General features: G+C 42.2%; 1 protein-coding gene across 2 annotated transcripts in view; it reads right to left on the bottom strand.

Annotated features, from left to right (window-relative positions):
* Positions 1-377: 377 nt before the first annotated feature.
* LOC106598907 (probable ATP-dependent DNA helicase HFM1) overlaps positions 378-19,324 on the bottom strand; it is a 30,594-nt gene continuing 11,647 nt past the window's right edge. For both annotated transcript variants that reach the window (XM_045714520.1, XM_014189928.2), the window contains exons 16-40: positions 15,507-15,652; positions 13,171-13,265; positions 12,816-12,949; positions 12,294-12,341; positions 12,092-12,172; positions 11,779-11,870; positions 11,506-11,612; positions 11,369-11,416; positions 11,126-11,223; positions 10,868-11,002; positions 10,397-10,482; positions 10,088-10,171; positions 9,723-9,880; positions 5,630-5,733; positions 5,239-5,445; positions 5,046-5,123; positions 4,802-4,926; positions 4,472-4,554; positions 4,247-4,353; positions 4,029-4,118; positions 3,146-3,811; positions 2,959-3,031; positions 2,632-2,737; positions 1,390-1,529; positions 378-1,264 (exon numbers count right to left, since the gene is read on the bottom strand). In XM_045714520.1, coding sequence (XP_045570476.1) covers positions 1,198-1,264; positions 1,390-1,529; positions 2,632-2,737; positions 2,959-3,031; positions 3,146-3,811; positions 4,029-4,118; positions 4,247-4,353; positions 4,472-4,554; positions 4,802-4,926; positions 5,046-5,123; positions 5,239-5,445; positions 5,630-5,733; positions 9,723-9,880; positions 10,088-10,171; positions 10,397-10,482; positions 10,868-11,002; positions 11,126-11,223; positions 11,369-11,416; positions 11,506-11,612; positions 11,779-11,870; positions 12,092-12,172; positions 12,294-12,341; positions 12,816-12,949; positions 13,171-13,265; positions 15,507-15,652 — 3,158 coding nt within the window. In that variant the 3' untranslated portion in view covers positions 378-1,197. The remainder of the gene's footprint in view (positions 1,265-1,389; positions 1,530-2,631; positions 2,738-2,958; positions 3,032-3,145; positions 3,812-4,028; positions 4,119-4,246; positions 4,354-4,471; positions 4,555-4,801; positions 4,927-5,045; positions 5,124-5,238; positions 5,446-5,629; positions 5,734-9,722; positions 9,881-10,087; positions 10,172-10,396; positions 10,483-10,867; positions 11,003-11,125; positions 11,224-11,368; positions 11,417-11,505; positions 11,613-11,778; positions 11,871-12,091; positions 12,173-12,293; positions 12,342-12,815; positions 12,950-13,170; positions 13,266-15,506; positions 15,653-19,324) is intronic.

Raw genomic sequence — 19,324 nt, 5'->3', positions numbered from 1 at the left:
CTGCAGAGAAGAATGGGAGAAACTCCCCAAATACAGGTGTGCCAAGCTTGTAGTGTCATACCCAAGAAGACTCGAGGCTGTAATCGCTGCCAAATGTGCTTCAACAAAGTACTGAGTAAAGGGTCTGAATACCTATGCAAACGTTATATTTCAGTTTAAAAAAATTATTCTTCTAAACCTGGTTTTGCTTTGTCATTATGGGGTATTGTGTGTCGATTGATTTGGAAAAAAAGCAATTTAATCAACTTTAGAATAAGAATGTAACGTAACAAAATGTGGAAAAAGTCAAGGGGTCTAAATACTTTTCCGAATGCACCATACATTTGAATGGGGCTAGCGAACAGCTGGGCTAAACAATACATCTCTATGGCAATGGCTAATGGTTGACCGCTAACAGTTAGGACTGTTTGGCTAGCAATTTATTTGATGAGGCAAAAAGTAGGAAATTACTTAATAACATGTAAGCATAAAAAAAACATACAGGAACGTAAATACGTACAGATGGTGCCAGCTTAAGGGCTATCAAATACAGGATGAAGGTATGAACATTTTACATATAGAAATTGTGAACTTTTAGGTAACAACAACCAACTGCTATCTGGATTCTTCATCTTCTCCCATCGCAAGCACAGGAAGTGCAGCAGGATGCTGGATGTTACTGTGAGGCGGATTCAACTCTGAGCCGGATCCTGGATGTAACTGTGAGCTTGATGTAACTCTGATTTGGATACTGGATGTAACTAAAGCTGGATGCTGGATGTAACTCTGAGCTGGATGCTATACTGTATGTTACATCCAGCTCAGAGTTACATCCCCTACTGTCTTCTCCCATAGTGAGCACAGGAAGTGCAGCTACAAGCTGCAATTTAAAGACAGTCCACTAAAGGGAATAAAACGTCATTATATGGTCCATGACACCATTACTATTGCTCTCTACACCCTCAGACTTCCTCTGAATAAATATTGTGTTAATTTAATAAAGTACATAGAAATATGACATTTTTGGAATCCTGCTAATGACGATTGAACGTTCATACTCCTAGATAAACATTTTCAAATAGGACCAACAGTAAATCTAACAGTGAATCTAAAACACCAAACAGTATAAATAACAGTATAAAAAATTACATACACAATAACATGACAAATCACCATGAAACATTATCATGGAACCAGTCCATACAACTATAAACACTACTAAAATAGTCCATCAAATATCCCCATGAATGCCTCCACTTCCTTGCTGTAATCCTCTCCCTGGAGCCTGCAATGATGAAGATTAATGCCGTCTGTCAATGATATAAAGTTAATTCATAATCATGATTTCAATTAGTATGTATGAAAAAAGTTAAGAAAAGGAAGTATTATTTCTCTATAGTCCCTCCTTACCTTTTGCCAGTCACATTGTCATTGTTTGGGATAGTCGTCTTTGAGAAGAAATCAAACCGTTCTCCCAGGGGGGGCAAGCTGGTGTCAGTCTGTTTTGGGTAGGAGGGTGGTGTTTTCATGGGGGGTTCACTGAATGTCCTCTGCAGAGGGCAAAGATGTGTGTTTCAGACTACTTTTCAAACGTGTACTGAAACAAATGGGCTGCTAAACCTAAAACATAACATTGCCATCCCCTGCTATCTTTGATTTCAAAGCATGTGAATTGTGTGATAAAAGGTAACTTTTCATTCTACACTCAGGGGCCAGTTTATTAGGTACACCCATCTAGTACTGGGTCAGACCCCTGTTTTACTCCAGAATAGCCTGAATTCTTTGGGGCATGGATTCTACAAGGTATTGCGTTCAAACTTTGCTCAATTGGTATCAAGGGACCGAAGGTGTGCCAGGAAAACATTCCCCGCACTATTACACCATTGGGCAGGATGGGTCCATGGACTCATGCTGCTTACGCCAAATCCTGACTCTGCCATCAGCACGACGCAACAAGAACCAGGATTCGTCAGACCGGGCAATGTTTTTCCACTCGTCAATTGTCCAGTGTTGGTGATCATGTGCCCACTTGAGCCGCTTCTTGTTATTTTTAGCTGATAGGAGTGGAACCCGGTGTGGTTGTCTGCTGCAATAGCCCATCTGTGACAAGTACAGCCGAGTTGTGTGTTCCAAGATGCCGTTCTGCACAACACTGTTGTACCACCATGTATTTGCTGATTCTTTCCCTTCTCCTTCGACCTCTCATAAACGAGCTGTTTTCGCCCACAGGACTGCCGCTGACTGGATGTTTTTTGTTTGTCGTACCATTCTCGGTAAACCCTAGACACAGTTGTGCGTGAATAGCCCAGGAGGCCGGCCGTTTCTAATACTGGAACCGGCGCGCCTGGCACCGCCGATCCTACCACTCTCAAAGTCGCTTAGGTCACTTGTTTTGCCCATTCTAACATTCAATCAAACAGTAACTGAATGCTTTTGATGCCTGTCTTTCTGCTTTATATAGCAAGCCACGGCCACGTGACTCAGTCTGTAGGAGCAAACCATTTTTGTGAACAGAGTGGTGTACCTAATAAACTGGACACTGATTGTATATAAGAACAGAAGCCTTGGCTTTGTCTGCTGTCAGTTTCATGTTGACCTCAGATCCAGCATTGAGATAAAGTCAACTGATACTATGGGTAGATAGTAACTCACTGTGGCCTTGTTGTCAGAGTGGCTCCAGCTAGCAGTAGCCTGGGGGTTGTGTGGTCTGACTGGGAGAGTAGTAACTGGTATCTGAGAAACAACTGGGGAGGTCGACCTGAGACACACAAATCATGACATAACATTGATAATCAATTGCTCAGGGTCACATTTATCAAATATTTGCAACAGTACCAAGTTCCTTTCTACTGACGTCTCTTCAACCAGAAACCAGTTTTGCTCGCTGGGATAGACTATAGATATTTCATTCAGTGAAATGACAGGGGTTTGACAGCTTGTGGAACAGTGAAGTCCTAGTTTGTTACGAGCTGAGCTCACCTGAGTGGGGAATTGGATGTAGTGAAGCGGGGTTTGGGCAGTAAGCAAGTGGATGGTAGTGGTGTGGAGTTTCCTGAAAACATCAATACATTTAACTATTAAATCATTTGCCCCACTGAAAAAGAATGAACAAAAAAAATACATTTTTAACATTGATATGTTCAAAAATGGCTCCCTCTTAGAATACCTTTTGGCCTATCACAGTCCAGGTCCACCCCTTTAGTTTTAGCAACAGTGGTGCATGGTTTCTCGTTGGAGTGCACCAAGTTGTCGTCGTCAAAATCGTCCCACTCGTCTCCCAGGTCAAAGGTCACGCTGGGGGTGATTGACGATGAGAAGCAACCACTGTCGTCGGTCAAGTCTACAATGGAACTCGGAGAAAAAGACCTGCTCTGGTTTTGGGGGGTACTGTTACCCCTGCTTTGGGTTTGGGCGATGCTTTGACTCGGAGGGTAACATCTGCTCTGGCTCTGAGAGATACTTTGGGAGTAACCCCTGCTCTCGGGGGTGCTATTACTCTGAGGGAAACCCCTGCTTTGGGGGGTGCTGTGACTCTGAGGGTAACCCCTGCTCTGGCTCTGGGGGGTGCTGTGACTCTGAGGGTAACCCCTGCTCTGGCGGGTGCTGTGACTCTGAGGGTAACCCCTGCTCTGGCTCTGGGGGGTGCTGTGACTCTGAGGGTAACCCCTGCTCTGGCGGGTGCTGTGGCTCTGAGGGTAACTCCTGCTCTGGCTCTGGGGGGTGCTGTGACTCTGAGGGTAACCCCTGCTCTGGCTTTGCGGGGTGCTTTGGGGGGTGCTTTGGCTGAGGGATCTTCCATCGTAGGCATTGGGCTTCCTCCACATTGAAGTGCCTTAAAACAAAAATATGGATTGGTTATGATTGTGAGAACACGTTATTGTCCGTTTGCAGTAAATTTGAAGGAAGTAGTCTACTAGAAAATAATCTGTGTGTAAATTTTATTGAATCTACAATAGGTCTATTTCATGGAATCGTGGGATATAACAGCTTAAAAAACAACAACAAAAACAGTATGACATAGGTTTTTTTTTGTAACTGAGACGTCCTACTTTGTAACTCCGTAAGGGTTTGAAGTTGAACAGGTGGTGGTTCCAAATCTCCCGTTGTCTGAGATATGTCTTCCAGGTAGTCATTATACTCTGTAGAGACACACATATGTTCAGTTACTCCTCTCAAGTGTCCATTTAGCACCATTTCACTACCACACTGCTGTATTGAAGGTGAATGGAGTTAGAAGCCTCTAGAAGCATTTCGATACTAAACATACCATGGCCATAGGTCACAACATAAGCCATCTCTTGGGGTGTTGCAAAGTCGTCAGCTGAATCTACACTCTGTGGTCTTGCCAAAGCGCCATACTGGTTACCTTCATACCTTCAAAACAAGTTAAGAAAAGATTTGGAATGTGTCAGATACAGTTTGGATTAGTAATCAATTAACTCCAAGCTAATTATGTTTTGGGTAAATGTTTTGGGTAAAGGAGGGTACGTACCTGGAAGAAGCAGGTAGGATTGGCTTAGGTGAATAAGAGAACTGCTGCATGTTCGCAGCTCCCATCCCGCCATTCATTCTCATCTAAAGGAACCAGCAACAGGCAGATGAAACATTAACTCAGGTAAAAGTTCCTCGTTCAGTTAGTCGATGACAAATCAGCAAATGATCATGAAACACGTGTCAATCGTCTTTAACTTCAATGCATGATTTATGTGACAGTATGAATAAGTATTTTGTTTTGAGCCTCTCTCTCTCTCAAATTAGAATGTTAGCCCAAAGGGGTTATATTTTAAACAACTGCTGCAGCTGTTGTCAGTTGTTCTCCCACCTTGAGGCGTTTGACTGGTGTCTCCATCAGTGTGTCACTCCTGGTCTTCAGGTCTTGGAGGTAGGAGGTGAAACTCGAATGCTGATTCATCTGCCTTTTCAGAACCCCCGGCACTCCAGTTTTACCTGGGAAACAGATAGGAGGAAATTGAAAAAACAATGTAATAATTTGTGAATAAACAATTTGAATGATTCTAAGTGTCAATTGAGCAATGGAGAGTTTGAGGACAAAAAACATGACTCACAGCAGTCGTGGCCACATTGATCCTTGTTTTTGCATAAGTGGTTACATTGTCTTTTGCCTGGATCTGATTGTGAGGAACCTGTATTTCAGTGAGGAAAAAAAGATAACGGAAGTTGGAACAGTCCTTGTGAGTCCGCAAGTACAACTTAGCAATAGCTCAAAGTATACAAATGTAAGGTATTGAATAAGTCTACCCTTTTCTGTGGCACATGTGGATGTGGAGTTTCTTTTCTGTGTTTCCTGAGCTGTTGGCTGTGTTCTCTGTGTTGCACCCTGTGATCTCTGAGCATTAGCCTGTGCCTGCTGCACGGTGTTGTGTTGCTCAGGTGTGAGTGATTCAGCTCCGTACCTCTTCGGTCCAGAGAAGAAGGGACTAAACTTCTGTTGAATGTCCAACCCCACTGAAGAGAGGAAGATCTCAATGTACTTAACAGAATATATTCTTACTTTTAATAAATCTCAATTAAACAATTCCACTCTACTTAAACTGCCTTTTACAAGTTTGAAGCAGTTTGTAGAAATGTATTTGAACACAAATCTATAATAAAAGTGAGAGAAAAATGTCCTGATAGTTAGCTGCCTGACCGTATTCTGAGCTGACCAGATTCACATTGATCTCCTCTCCTTTGGATGCTTTCGCAACTTCGATCTTCTTTGACCAGCTTCCCGACTTCAACAGCATCAAGTCTCTGGAGGAACACACAACACAGTAACTCTCCATTTCATCACTCTTTCTCTTTCTTGGTCTTGCTCTATTTCTTTCACTGTTTTCCCTGTCTGAGTGTATGACGGTAACACTTTACCTAAAGCCTGCAGGCAGGAATCCTCAACTAGATTCAGCCGCGAGACGATTTTCTTTCTTGAGCGAATGGTCAGGGGTCCGGAATATAATTAAGCAATAAGGCCCAAAGGCGGTGTGGTATACAGTGAGGGAAAAAATTATTTGATCCCCTGCTGATTTTGTACGTTTGCCCACTGACAAAGAAAGTATCAGTCTATAATTTGAATGGTAGGTTTATTTGAACAGTGAGAGACAGAATAACAACAAAAAAATCCAGAAAAACGCATGTCAAAAATGTTATAAATTGATTTGCATTTTAATGAGGGAAATAAGTATTTGACCCCCTCTCAATCAGAAAGATTTCTGGCTCCCAGGTGTCTTTTATACAGGTAACGAGCTGAGATTAGGAGCACACTTAAAGGGAGTGCTCCTAATCTCAGTTTGTTACCTGTATAAAAGACACCTGTCCACAGAAGCACTCAATCAATCAGGTTCCAAACTCTCCACTATGGCCAAGACAAAAGAGCTCTCCAAGGATGTCAGGGACAAGATTGTAGACCTACACAAGGCTGGAATGGGCTACAAGACCATCGCCAAGCAGCTTGGTGAGAAGGTGACAACAGTTGGTGCGATTATTCGCAAATGGAAGAAACACAAAATAACTGTCAATCTCCCTCGGCCTGGGGCTCCATGCAAGATCTCACCTCGTGGAGTTGCAATGATCATGAGAACGGTGAGGAATCAGCCCAGAACTACACGGGAGGATCTTGTCAATGATCTCAAGGCAGCTGGGACCATAGTCACCAAGAAAACAATTGGTAACACACTACGCCGTGAAGGAGTGAAATCCTGCAGCGCCCGCAAGGTCCCCCTGCTCAAGAAAGCACATATTCATGCCCATCTGAAGTTTGCCAATGAACATCTGAATGATTCAGAGGACAACTGGGTGAAAGTGTTGTGGTCAGATGAGACCAAAATGGAGCTCTTTGGCATCAACTCAACTCGCCGTGTTTGATGGAGGAGGAATGCTGCCTATGACCCCAAGAACACCATCCCCACCGTCAAACATGGAGGTGGAAACATTATGCTTTGGGGGTGTTTTTCTGCTAAGGGGACAGGACAACGTCACCGCATCAAAGGGACGATGGACGGGGCCATGTACTGTCAAATCTTGGGTGAGAACCTCCTTCCCTCAGCCAGGGCATTGAAAATGGGTCGTGGATGGGTATTCCAGCATGACAATGACCCAAAACACACGGCCAAGGCAACAAAGGAGTGGCCCAAGAAGAAGCACATTAAGGTCCTGGAGTGGCCTAGCCTTAATCCCATAGAAAATCTGTGGAGGGAGCTGAAGGTTCGAGTTGCCAAACGTCAGCCTCGAAACCTTAATGACTTGGAGAAGATCTGCAAAGAGGAGTGGGACAAAATCCCTCCTGAGATGTGTGCAAACCTGGTGACCAACTACAAGAAACGTCTGACCTCTGTGATTGCAAACAAGGGTTTTGCCAACAAGTATTAAGTCATGTTTTGCAGAGGGGTCAAATACTTATTTCCCTCATTAAAATGCAAAGAATTTTATTACATTTTTGACATGCGGTTTTCAGGATTTCTTTGTTGTTATTCTGTCTCTCACTGTTGAAATAAACCTACCATTAAAATTATAGACTGATAATTTCTTTGTCAGTGGGCAAACGTACAAAATCAGCAGGGGGATCAAATACTTTTCCCCCCTCACTGTATGGCCAATATACCACGGCAACGCAGAGTGCCTGGATACAGCCCTTTGCCGTGGTATATTGGCCATATACCACAAACCTCTGAGGTGCCTTGTTGCTATTATAACCTGGTTACCAACAAAATTAGCAGCAAAAATAACTGTTTTGTCATACCCGTGGTATACGGTCTGGTATACCACGGCTGTCAGCCAATCAGCATTTTAGACCGCAAATTGACTGCAGGAATCCCAAACAGATATGTTTGATTGAAACAATAATTTCAAACCTTGTTTACATTTGTATAAGATGATGTGTCTCTCTATTATGGGTGGGAATACCTGGAAAGGATTTCTTAAATTAAAACCACTTGCAGCTATTTCTTGGTGTTTTTACAGTGAAAACTCACAACAAAATTAACAGACATTAATATACAGTACCAGTCAAAAGTTTGGACACACCTACTCATTCAAAGGTTTTTCTTTATTTTTTACTATTTTCTACATTGTAGAATAACAGTGAAGACGTCAAAACGGTGAAATAACACATGTAATCATGTAGTAACCAAAAAAGTATAAAACAAATCAAAATGTATTTTATATTTGAGATTCTTCAAAGTAACCAACCTTTGCCTTGATGACAGCTTTGCATACTTTCTCTCAACCAGCTTCACCTGGAATGCTTTTCCAACAGTCTTGAAGGAGTTCCTACATACGCTGAGCACTTGTTGGCTGCTTTTCCTTCACTCTGTGGTCCAACTCATCCCAAACCATATCAATTGGGTTGAGGTCAGGTGATTGTGGAGGCCAGGTCATCTGATGCAGCACTCCCTCACTCTTCTTCTTGGTCAAATAGCCCTTACACAGCCTGGAGGTGTGTTCGGTCATTGTCCTGTTGAAAAACGAATGATAGTCCCACTAAGCACAAACCAGATGGGATGGCGTATCGCTGCAGAATGCTGTGGTAGCCATGCTGGTTAAGAGTGCCTTGAATTCTAAATAAACCATAGACAGTGTCACCAGCAAAGCACCCCCACACCATCTCCTCCATGCTTCACGGTGGGAACCACACATGCAGAGATCATCCGTTTACCTACTCTGCGTCTCACAAAGACACAGCGGTTGGAACCAAAAATGTAACATTTGGACTCATCAGACGAAAGGACAGATTTCCACCGGTCTAATGTCCATTGCTCGTGTTTCTTGGCCTAAGCAAGTCTCTTCTTCTTATTGGTGTCCTTTAGTAGTGGTTTCTTTTCAGCAATTCAACCATGAAGGCCTGATTCACGCAGTCTCCTCTGAACAGTTGTTGTTGAGATGTGTCTGTTACTTGAACTCTGTGAAGCATTTATTTGGGCAGCAATTTCTGAGGCTGATAACTCTAATGAACTTATCCTCTGCAGCAGAGGTACCTCTGGGACTTCCTTTCCTGTGGCGGTCCTCATGAGAGCCAGTTTCATCATAGCGCTTGATGGTTTTTGCGACTGCACTTGAAGAAAATTTCAAAGTTCTTGACATTTTCCCGACTGACTGACCTTCATGTCTTAAAGTAATGATGCACTGTCGTTTCTCTTTGCTTATTTGAGCTGTTCTTGCCGTAATATGGACTTGGCCTTTTACCAAATAGGTCCATCTTCTGTATACCACCCCTACCTTGTCACAACACAACTGACTGGCTCAAACGCATTAAGGAAATAAATTCCACTATTTAACTTTTAACAAGGCACACCTGTTAATTGAAATGCATTCCAGGTGACTACCTCATAAAGCTGGTTGAGAGAATGCCAAGAGTGTGCTGTCATCAAGGCAAAGGGTGGCTACTTTGAAGAATATAAAATATTCCATGTGTTATTTCATAGTTTTGATGTCTTCACTATTATTCTACAATGTAGAAAATAGTAAAAAAAAAAAGAAAAACCCTTGATTGAATATTAGTATTTGTTTTGTTGCTTAAACTTGGGGGCCAAATAAAACCCCCCACGGGCCAATTTTGGCCCTTTGGGGAACCCTGCCTGCAGGTATAATGCTTTATAACTTGTTATCATGTATGAACTTTTAAAACATCCTACAATACGCTTTTAACAAGTTGTCTCTACCGGCAAGCTTTAGATAAAGTGTGTCTCTATGCATGTATCAGTCTGTGTGTGTGTGTGTGTGACTCGAAATGTCAGTCCTCCTTATCTTACGTGAGTTTTTGCAGGAAGACCACGTTGTTGTCACAGTCCCCGATGATCATGGTGACATAGTGGTGGTCAGGAGCAGTTCTCTTTGACAGCAGCTGTTCGTGGTTCTTCACGTTCACAGTCACCACAATCTCTGCGGTGGCGACGTTGTATCTTGGAAGCTAAAACGTGAGAAATAAAAAATGAAATCAAAGGTTGTTGGGGAGATGTATTAATTGATCAGTAATTGAAAAGATACTCAGCCGTAATATTAAATTATATAAGTGGAAAAAATTCTGTTATGACCCGAAACCAAATATTGCTACAATGATTCATCTTAATCACCTTTTCCGTTCTAACAAAAATTCAACCAAAGCAAAGGTTTTTACCTGCTCCAAACGAACTTCATACTTGGGAAGATTGATGATAGCCTCTCTGATTTGGTTTCCGAATGGAGGATGTCTGTTGACGATCTAGACAGCAAATATTTGCATTTATTGTATGTGAAAGCACTTTGTGACGACTCTTGACGTAGAAAGGGGCTTTATGAATAACATTTGAAAGACTGATTTAATTGAAAGCCATGAAACTGCATTTTTGTTTCAGTGGGTATGTCAATAAACCATGGAGAAATTGAAACAACGGGGTGTTTAAATGAATGACTTTGTTATAGTCATCTATAGAGGATGCATGCTCACCAGCTCCAGTTCCCTGGCGTTGGTCTTCTCTATCTTATTGAAGGTGGTGAGCCCAGCGTTCACCATGGCGGCTGAAAGAGTCAACCCTGGAACAGATAGTCATTTGTGCCATTACAGACATATATAATTATATTATAAATAGAATCTCATTTATCATTTTAATGAATAAGCCTCATTATTCCATATACATTTCTAATTTAGCAGACTTACAGTAGTGAGGGCATACATTTTTGTACTGGTCCCCCACGGGACCAGTACAACCCGTGTGGCTCAACCAACTGAGCCACACGGGACCACTATATTTCTATGCTCACAGCAACTGTACTACTTTAATTTGTCTAGGAATAAATCAGTTGGTCAATAGATTTCTTAAAAAGGGTCTCTGAACATAGTAATAGCATAGTAACCATTAACTACACATTTTCCACAAGCATTGACAGTATTTTTTGTCATGTTTCAATGTCTTCCTACCTATTTTCTCAAGCTGCTTTGAGACATAAGGAGAGTTCTCCCACAACTTGGCACTGAAGCACTTGGCCAGTATCAGGGAGTTGAGCAGAGCAGAGAAGCCTGTCTTGGAGCGCTGGTTTAGAAACTCTGCCAAACCTGGTTCGTAATCAAAACACATCTTGGATCAAAGAGTGTTTTTTCAAAGGAAGCTTGCTTATCAGACAAGGCTCAATGCAAACCATCTTCTACTATCAAAATGTAAAGTGATTGATGACTTACATCTGCTGATTCTGACTCCATTCCGGAAGATTCTACCAGTGTCTTGTGTGAGTCCAAACTCTTGGATTGGAATGGAGCCAAACTGGGCCTGAATCAAGCTGAGGTGAAAGACGGGTATAGTGGGAAAGAGACGAAGTTCAAGAAAATAAATTTGAGATTCACCCAAAGGGAATACATGGTGGCGTCAATGTCATCCTCCATCTTCTCATGTTGGCACACTGTACGGGCCTCTGCTTGACTTACCAGTTCACCTTCATCTCATTGTTTTTGATCTTTCCCTCCATGGGATACCTGGATAAAAAAGCCCAGATATGAGCATTTACATTTTTTGTATGTCACTTCACCTCTTCTTACAATGTATCATTGGATTGTACTCTAACCTGATTGTGATCCTGTTCTTGTCCTTGTTCAACGTGTTCAGAGTTCTCTTCTCATTCACTCTCAGCTGCACGTCAGTGAACTCTTTGCCCTTCGCCATCAATTCTATCTGTGTGAAGAAGAGCCAGCTTCCATTTCAGTGGGATTCTCAATACAAAATCTACTCAACTCATCTAATTTCCTATGTAACAAACAACACAATACAGAAACTCAATAAAAACAGTGTATGTGCATATGAGAGATGCTACTGTGTTACCGTATTACTGTATACCTACCAGCTCAGGTAAGGTCTCAGTGCCAGTCACCTTGCTGAACTGCTTCATGGTGTCAAATGCCACACAGTACCTGGCCATCAACCTGCCTGCCTCTGTAGGGGATGAGCACAATTACACATGTCAAGAAAAGAACAGACTTGAGTACAATGGCTTTTCGATGCTGGAAAGCAAATGAAGGAGATATCTGTATTGAATAACAACAAACATGTACAGGGTTTGTTAGTTGTTGTACACTTCTGATTATAACTAATGAAACAAACCGTAAAAGGCCATAGTGGCCACGCAAAAAACAAAATGGGTTGCCTCTCTCAACCTGTAGCTTTGATGTTGACATCCTCATCCATGGAGAGCAGACCAATGGAGGCCAGGGAGTTCAGGTTCTTCAGACAGAGCTCTGGAGCAGAGAGTATGGAGAGACATAATACAGTTAGTTACTACACAAACACATGATAGAGATGTTCTGTGTTTTCAGATACAAAGTCCATATTAACAAAGAAAACATATGAATGCCACACCTTGCAATTTGGCTTCGATCCCACATCGGTCCAAGTCGGTGGAAAAACCTGCAACAAAAAGTATGGACAGTTGTTTTCTCACGTATGATGTGCCAATGTATGTCTGTGACATTTATGACGTTTGAGAAACTGTTGTAAGGATGTAGTGAGATATTCTAAGTACATGCTATTAACTGTACTATAATAAGCTAGCATCCATGTTAACAATCTAACTGTTAATACTGAAATAGCCTAGCACCCATACTGAGAATCTAACTGGTTAATAATGAAATAGCCTAGCATCCATGCTAATGACGTAGCTGACTACTGCTGAAATATATTGTTAGCATGGGTGCTAGGCTAACTGGTTAATATTGAAATAGATTGTTAGCATGGGTGCTAGGCTAACTCGTTCATACTGAAATAGTCGAGCATCCATGCTAACGATGTAGCTGACTGGTGCTGAAATAGACTAGCATCCATGCTAACGATGCTGGCTAATGCTAATAATGACTGGGTGATGTCCAGTCTGTGTGTACTTACCATAGTGTTTGGGGTTCTTCAGTGCTCTGATGTAGAGGAAGGTGGAGCGGATCCAGTCCAGGGCCATGTTGACGTCTGAGATGGTGTGGAGGACGATCTCAGCGTTCAGGTGCTCCACAAGGTGGGTGTGCAGGCTGTGGAGGAGGACAAAAATACTTCAACCTCAATGTGAACCACAAAGTGTATGAAATCAAACAGAGATTTAAAGAAAGGTACCGGTTTATGTAGTCAAACAATCATCATCACAATGTACTGTATCATACAAATTAATGTAAAACCAATCATATAAACTACACTCTGAAACAAGTGTTGTGGAACTTTGACACTGTACAGTAGAAGTAACCCATCACTATACCTGCTCTCAATAATTTCTGCCCCATTCATGAACTGCATGTACTTGTCTTTGGTGTGAGTCTTGGTCATGATCACTGCGGTTGCTGACGTATCAAACTGGAGAGGAAAATAATTCAGAGTCAAACTCTTATATCAAATCAATGGACCGTCCACTTTCAGTGACACTGCTGCCATGGATACAGTGCCTTGCAAACGTATTTAGACCCCTGGTTACAAAGTGGGATTAAAATCGATTTAATTGTCATTTTTGTCAACAATCTACACAAAATACTCTGTAATGTCAAAGTGGAAGAAAACATTTACACTACTGTTCAAAATGTTTGGATCACTTAGAAATGTCCTTGTTTTTGAAAGAAAAGCATTTTTTTTGTCCATTAAAATAACATCAAATTGATCAGAAATACAGTGCAGACGTTAATGTTGTAAATGACTATTGTAGCTGGAAACGGCAGATTTTTAATGGAATATCTACATAGGCGTACAGAGGGCCATTATCAGTAACCATCACTCCTGTTTTTCAATGGCATGTTGTGTTAGCTAATCCAAGTTGATCCTTTTAAAAGGCTAATTGATCGTTAGAAAACCCTTTTGCAATTATGTTAGCACAGCTGAAAACGGTTCTGATTAAAGAAGCAATAAAACTGGCCTTCTTTAGACTAGTTGAGTATCTGGAGCATCAGCATTTGTGGGTTCAATTACAGGCTCAAAATGGCCAGAAACAAAGAACTTTATTCTGAAACTCGTCAGTCTATTCTTGTTCTGAGAAATGGAGGCTATTCCATGCGAGAAATTGCCAAGAAACTGAAGATCTCGTACAACGCTGTGTACAACTCCCTTCACAGAACAACTCAAACGGGCTCTAACCAGAATAGAAAGACGAGTGGGAGGCCCCGGTGCACAACTGAGCAAGAGGACAAGCACATTAGATAGTCTAGTTTGAGAAACAGACGCCTCACAAGTCCTCAACTGGCAGCTTCATTAAATAGTACCCGCAAAACACCAGTCTCAACGTCAACAGTGAAGAGGCGACTCCGAGATGCTGGTCTTCTAGGCAGAGTTCCTCTGTCCAGTGTCTGTGTTCTTTTGCCCATCTTAATCTTTTATTTTTATTGGCCAGTCTGAGATATGGCTTTTTCTTTGCAACTCTGCGAGGAAGGCCAGCGTCCCGGAGTCGCCTCTTCAATGATGACGTTGAGACTGGTGTTTTGCGGGTACTATTTAATGAAGCTGCCAGTTGAGGACTTGTGAGGCGTCTGTTTCTCAAACTAGACTATCTAATGTGCTTGTCCTCTTGCTCAGTTGTGCACCGGGGCCTCCCACTCGTCTTTCTATTCTGGTTCGAGCCCGTTTGAGTTGTTCTGTGAAGGGAGTTGTACACAGTTGTACACCAGAAACTGGAAGAGGAATTCACCTTTCAGCAGGACAATAACCTACAACATAAGGCCACATTTACACGGGAGTTGCTTACCAAGAAGACAGTGAATGTTTTTGAGTGGCCAAGTTAAAGTTTTGACTTAAATCTGCTTGAATATCTATGGCAAAACTTGCTGTCTAGCCATGATCCCCAACACATTGACAGAGCTTGAAGAATTTTGAAAAGAATAATGGGCAAATATTGCATAATCCAGGTGTGCAAAGCTCTTATAGACTTACCCAAGAAGACTCACATCTGTAATTGATGTCAAATGTGTTTCTAATGTGTATTGACTCAGGGAGCTGAATACTTATGCAACGGCTATATTTTGTAGTTATACATTTTTCTTCCACTTTGACAGTGCATTTTGTGTAGATTGTTGACAAAAAAATGACACCTCAATTATAATCCCACTTTGTAACACAATAAAATGAAGAAATCCAAGTGGTCTGAATACTTTTGCAAGGCACTGTATATTGTGAAAAAACTATGACTCATTTTCTTATCCAATGCACTCAGATATGAAAATACAGAATGGGCACACAAATCAAGCAAAACTAGTAGAAATGTCATAATGAACATAACACTTTGTAATTACCTAATTTCTACTAGTTTTTCCTAATGCATAGCACGCAACTACTTTTGCCCGCTGGGGCAGCAGGTAGCCTAGTGGTTAAAGCATTGGGCCAGTAACCGAAAGGTTGCTAGATCGAGCTGACAAGGCAAAAATTTGTCGTTCTACCCCTGAACAAGGCAGTTAACCCACTGTTCCTAGGCCATCATTGTAAATAAGAATTTGTTCTTAACTGACTTGCCTAGTTAAATAAAGGTAAAATATAAAAATAGGAGCTGGTTTTGGACTATGATTTGGATCCTGTGGTGCTAAGGATGCTGGGACTAGAGGGCGTGTCTATAATCTGTACCTGTGGCCGGCCTGCTCGGCCAATCATCTGCAGCATGTCGGCGTCGCTGTACTCCTTGCAGGCGCCCCCGATGTAGTGCATGGTGGACTTGATCACCACCAGGTGGGCTGGTAGGTTCACCCCCATCGCCAGAGTACTGGTTGTAACTAAGAAACCACATACAGTGAGGGAAAAAAGTATTTGATCCCCCTGCTGATTTTGTACGTTTGCCCACTGACAAAGAAATGATCAGTCTATAATTTTAATGGTAGGTTTATTTGAACAGTGAGAGACAAAATAACAACAAAGAAATCCTGAAAAACGCATGTCAAAAATGTTATAAAAGGATTTGCATTTTAATGAGGTAAATAAGTATTTGACCCCTCTGCAAAACATGACTTAATACTTGGTGGCAAAACCCTTGTTGTCAATCACAGAGGTCAGACGTTTCTTGTAGTTGGTCACCAGGTTTGCACACATCTCAGGAGGGATTTTGTCCCACTCCTCTTTGCAGATATTCTCCAAGTCATTAAGGTTTCGAGGCTGACGTTTGGCAACTCGAACCTTCAGCTCCCTCCACAGATTTTCTATGGGATTAAGGTCTGGAGACTGGCTAGGCCACTCCAGGACCTTAATGTGCTTCTTCTTGGGCCACTCCTATGTTACCTTGGCTGTGTGTTTTGGGTCATTGTCATGCTGGAATACCCATCCACGACCCATTTTCAATGCCCTGGCTGAGGGAAGGAGGTTCTCACCCAAGATTTGACGGTACATGGCCCCGTCCATCGTCCCTTTGATGCGGTGAAGTTGTCCTGTCCCCTTAGCAGAAAAACACCCCCAAAGCATAATGTTTCCACCTCCATGTTTGACGGTGGGGATGGTTTCTTGGGGTCATAGGCAGCATTCCTCCTGCTCCAAACACGACGAGTTGATGCCAAAGAGCTCCATTTTGGTCTCATCTGACCACAACACTTTCACCCAGTTGTCCTCTGAATCATTCAGATGTTCATTGGCAAACTTCAGATGGGCATGTATATGTGCTTTCTTGAGCAGGGGACCTTGCGGGCGCTGCAGGATTTTAGTCCTTCACGGCGTAGTGTGTTACCAATTGTTTTCTTGGTGACTATGGTCCCAGCTGCCTTGAGATCATTGACAAGATCCTCCCGTGTAGTTCTGGGCTGATTCCTCACCGTCCTCATGATCATTGCAACTCCATGAGGTGAGATCTTGCATGGAGCCCCAGGCCGAGGGAGATTGACAGTTATTTTGTGTTTCTTCCATTTGCGAATAATCGCACCAACTGTTGTCACCTTCTCACCAAGCTGCTTGGCGATGGTCTTGTAGCCCATTCCAGCCTTGTGTAGGTCTACAATCTTGTCCCTGACATCCTTGGAGAGCTCTTTGGTCTTGGCCATGGTGGAGAGTTTGGAATCTGATTGATTGATTGCTTCTGTGGACAGGTGTCTTTTATACAGGTAACAAACTGAGATTAGGAGCACTCCCTTTAAGAGTGTGCTCCTAATCTCAGCTCGTTACCTGTATAAAAGACACCTGGGAGCCAGAAATCTTTCTGATTGAGAGGGGGTCAAATACTTATTTCCCTTATTAAAATGCAAATCAATTTATAACATTTTTGACATGCGTTTTTCTGGATTATTTCTCTCACTGTTCAAATAAACCTACCATTAAAATTATAGACTGATCATTTGTTTGTCAGTGGGCAAACATACAAAATCAGCACTGTACACTGCCTTCAGAAAGTATTCATATCCCTTGACAGCCTGAATTCAAAATGATTTAAAAAAAAAAAATCCCCTCACCCATCTACACACAATACCCCATTAATGACAAGTAAAAACATGTTTTTTTTGCGCACATTTATTGAAAATGAAATACAGAAATATCTAAGTTAGATAAGTATTCACACCCCCGAGTGAATACTTTGTAGAAGCACCTTTGGCGGCGATTACAGCTTTGAGTGGTATTGGGTATGTCTGTATCAGCTTTGCACATTTATGCTACCTGGAATTAGTGCATAAGCCTAAGCTTTAGGGCCTAACTGTACACACGCTAAATAGCCTACACAGCCAATTGCCAAATAATGGTTTTGGGAACGAGCAAAAAAAAGTTAACTTCAATCCACAGAGGCAAAAACAAAACGAAGCACTAAATGTAGGCAAAATTTGGACTTGTGAAGAAATAAGATTTATTTATTTATGCATCTTGAGAGAATGCAATGCTCAGTTAGATACCATCTGTAGAGGTGCTCTCTTCATAAAAGTTGACAGTATTTCAACCATATTAAATATGCATCGAAGCCGAAACTGAAATCTTATCAGAAACACGTTGGGTTGTTTTCACAGCATTATTTCCCCTTACAACCGGTCAAACTGATGTAATTTGGACATTTTGCACATTAAATCTTTCCTGTGTTTCTTTGTTGTTGTATTTTCTCCCCAGTCCCTAAATGTCTTTGCTCTGCGAAAGATGACAGAAAACTTTACCGATGTCAGCTAGATAGAATGAATGCTTCAATCGATCTATGACATTATTCTGGTGAGCAAGGGTTTATTTAGTCTTCTAGGACAACATATAATGACAGAAGAGAAGCTGCATGTATCTAATTACAGCCAAGTTGACTAACAAATAGCCTTACAAAATGTTGCCAATTATAAGCAGAAATATCCAAATCAGGCAACAACAAAAAATCCTGCACCCCGTCAAAAAATGTGTTCTGCCGTCTTTGACTGTAGCCTACAGGGCATCAGATTTTCACTTTACCACATATACACTATATATACAAAAGTATGTGGACACCCCTTCAAATTAGGGGATACGGCTATTTCAGCCACACCCGTTGCTGACAGGTATATAAAATCGAGCACACAGCCATGCAATCTCCATAAACAAACATTGGCAGGAGAATGGCCTTACTGAAGAGCTCGATGACTTTCAATGTGGCACCGTCATAGGATGCCCCTGTTCCAACAAGTCAGTTCCTCAAATTTCTGCACTGCTAGAGCTGCCCGGTCAACTGTAAGTGCTGTTATTGTGTATTGGAAACGTCAAGGAGTAACAATGGCTCAGCACCAAAGTGGTCTGTCATAGGTTGCGACACTCACTACCGAGTTCCAAACTGCCTCTGGAAGCAACTTCAGCACAATAACTGTTCATCGGAGCTTCATGAAATGGGTTTCCATTGCCAAGCAGCCGCACACAAACATAAGATCACCATGCGCAATGCCAAGCGGCGGCTGGAGGGGTGTAAAGCTCGCCACCATCAGATCTGGAGCAGTGGAAACGCGTTCTCTGGAGTGATGAATCACGGTTCACCATTTTATTTTATTTCACCTTTATTTAACCAGGTAGGCTAGTTGAGAACAAGTTCTCATTTGCAACTGCGACCTGGCCAAGATAAAGCATAGCAAATCGACACATACAACAACACAGAGTTACACATGGAATAAACAAAACACACAGTCAATAATACCATCTGGCAGTCCGACGGACGAATCTGAGTTTGGCGGATGCCAAGAGAATGCTACCTGCCCCAATGCATAGTGCCAACTGTACATTTTGGATGATGAGGAATAATGGTCTGAGGCTGTTTTTCATGGTTAGGGCTAGGCCCTTTACTTCCAGTAAAGGGAAATCTTAACGCTACAGCATACAATGACATTCTAGACTATTCTGTGCTTCCAACTTTGTGGGAAAAGTTTGGGGAAGGCCCTTTCCTGTTTCAGCATTACAATGCCCCCCGTGCACAAAGCGAGGTCTATACAGAAATGGTTTGTCGAGATCGGTGTGGAAGAACTTGACTGGCCTGCACAGAGCCCTGA

Source organism: Salmo salar, chromosome ssa03 (assembly GCF_905237065.1).
Source record: "Salmo salar chromosome ssa03, Ssal_v3.1, whole genome shotgun sequence".
NCBI lineage: Eukaryota > Metazoa > Chordata > Actinopteri > Salmoniformes > Salmonidae > Salmo > Salmo salar.
This window is presented reverse-complemented; position numbering and strand designations above follow the sequence as displayed.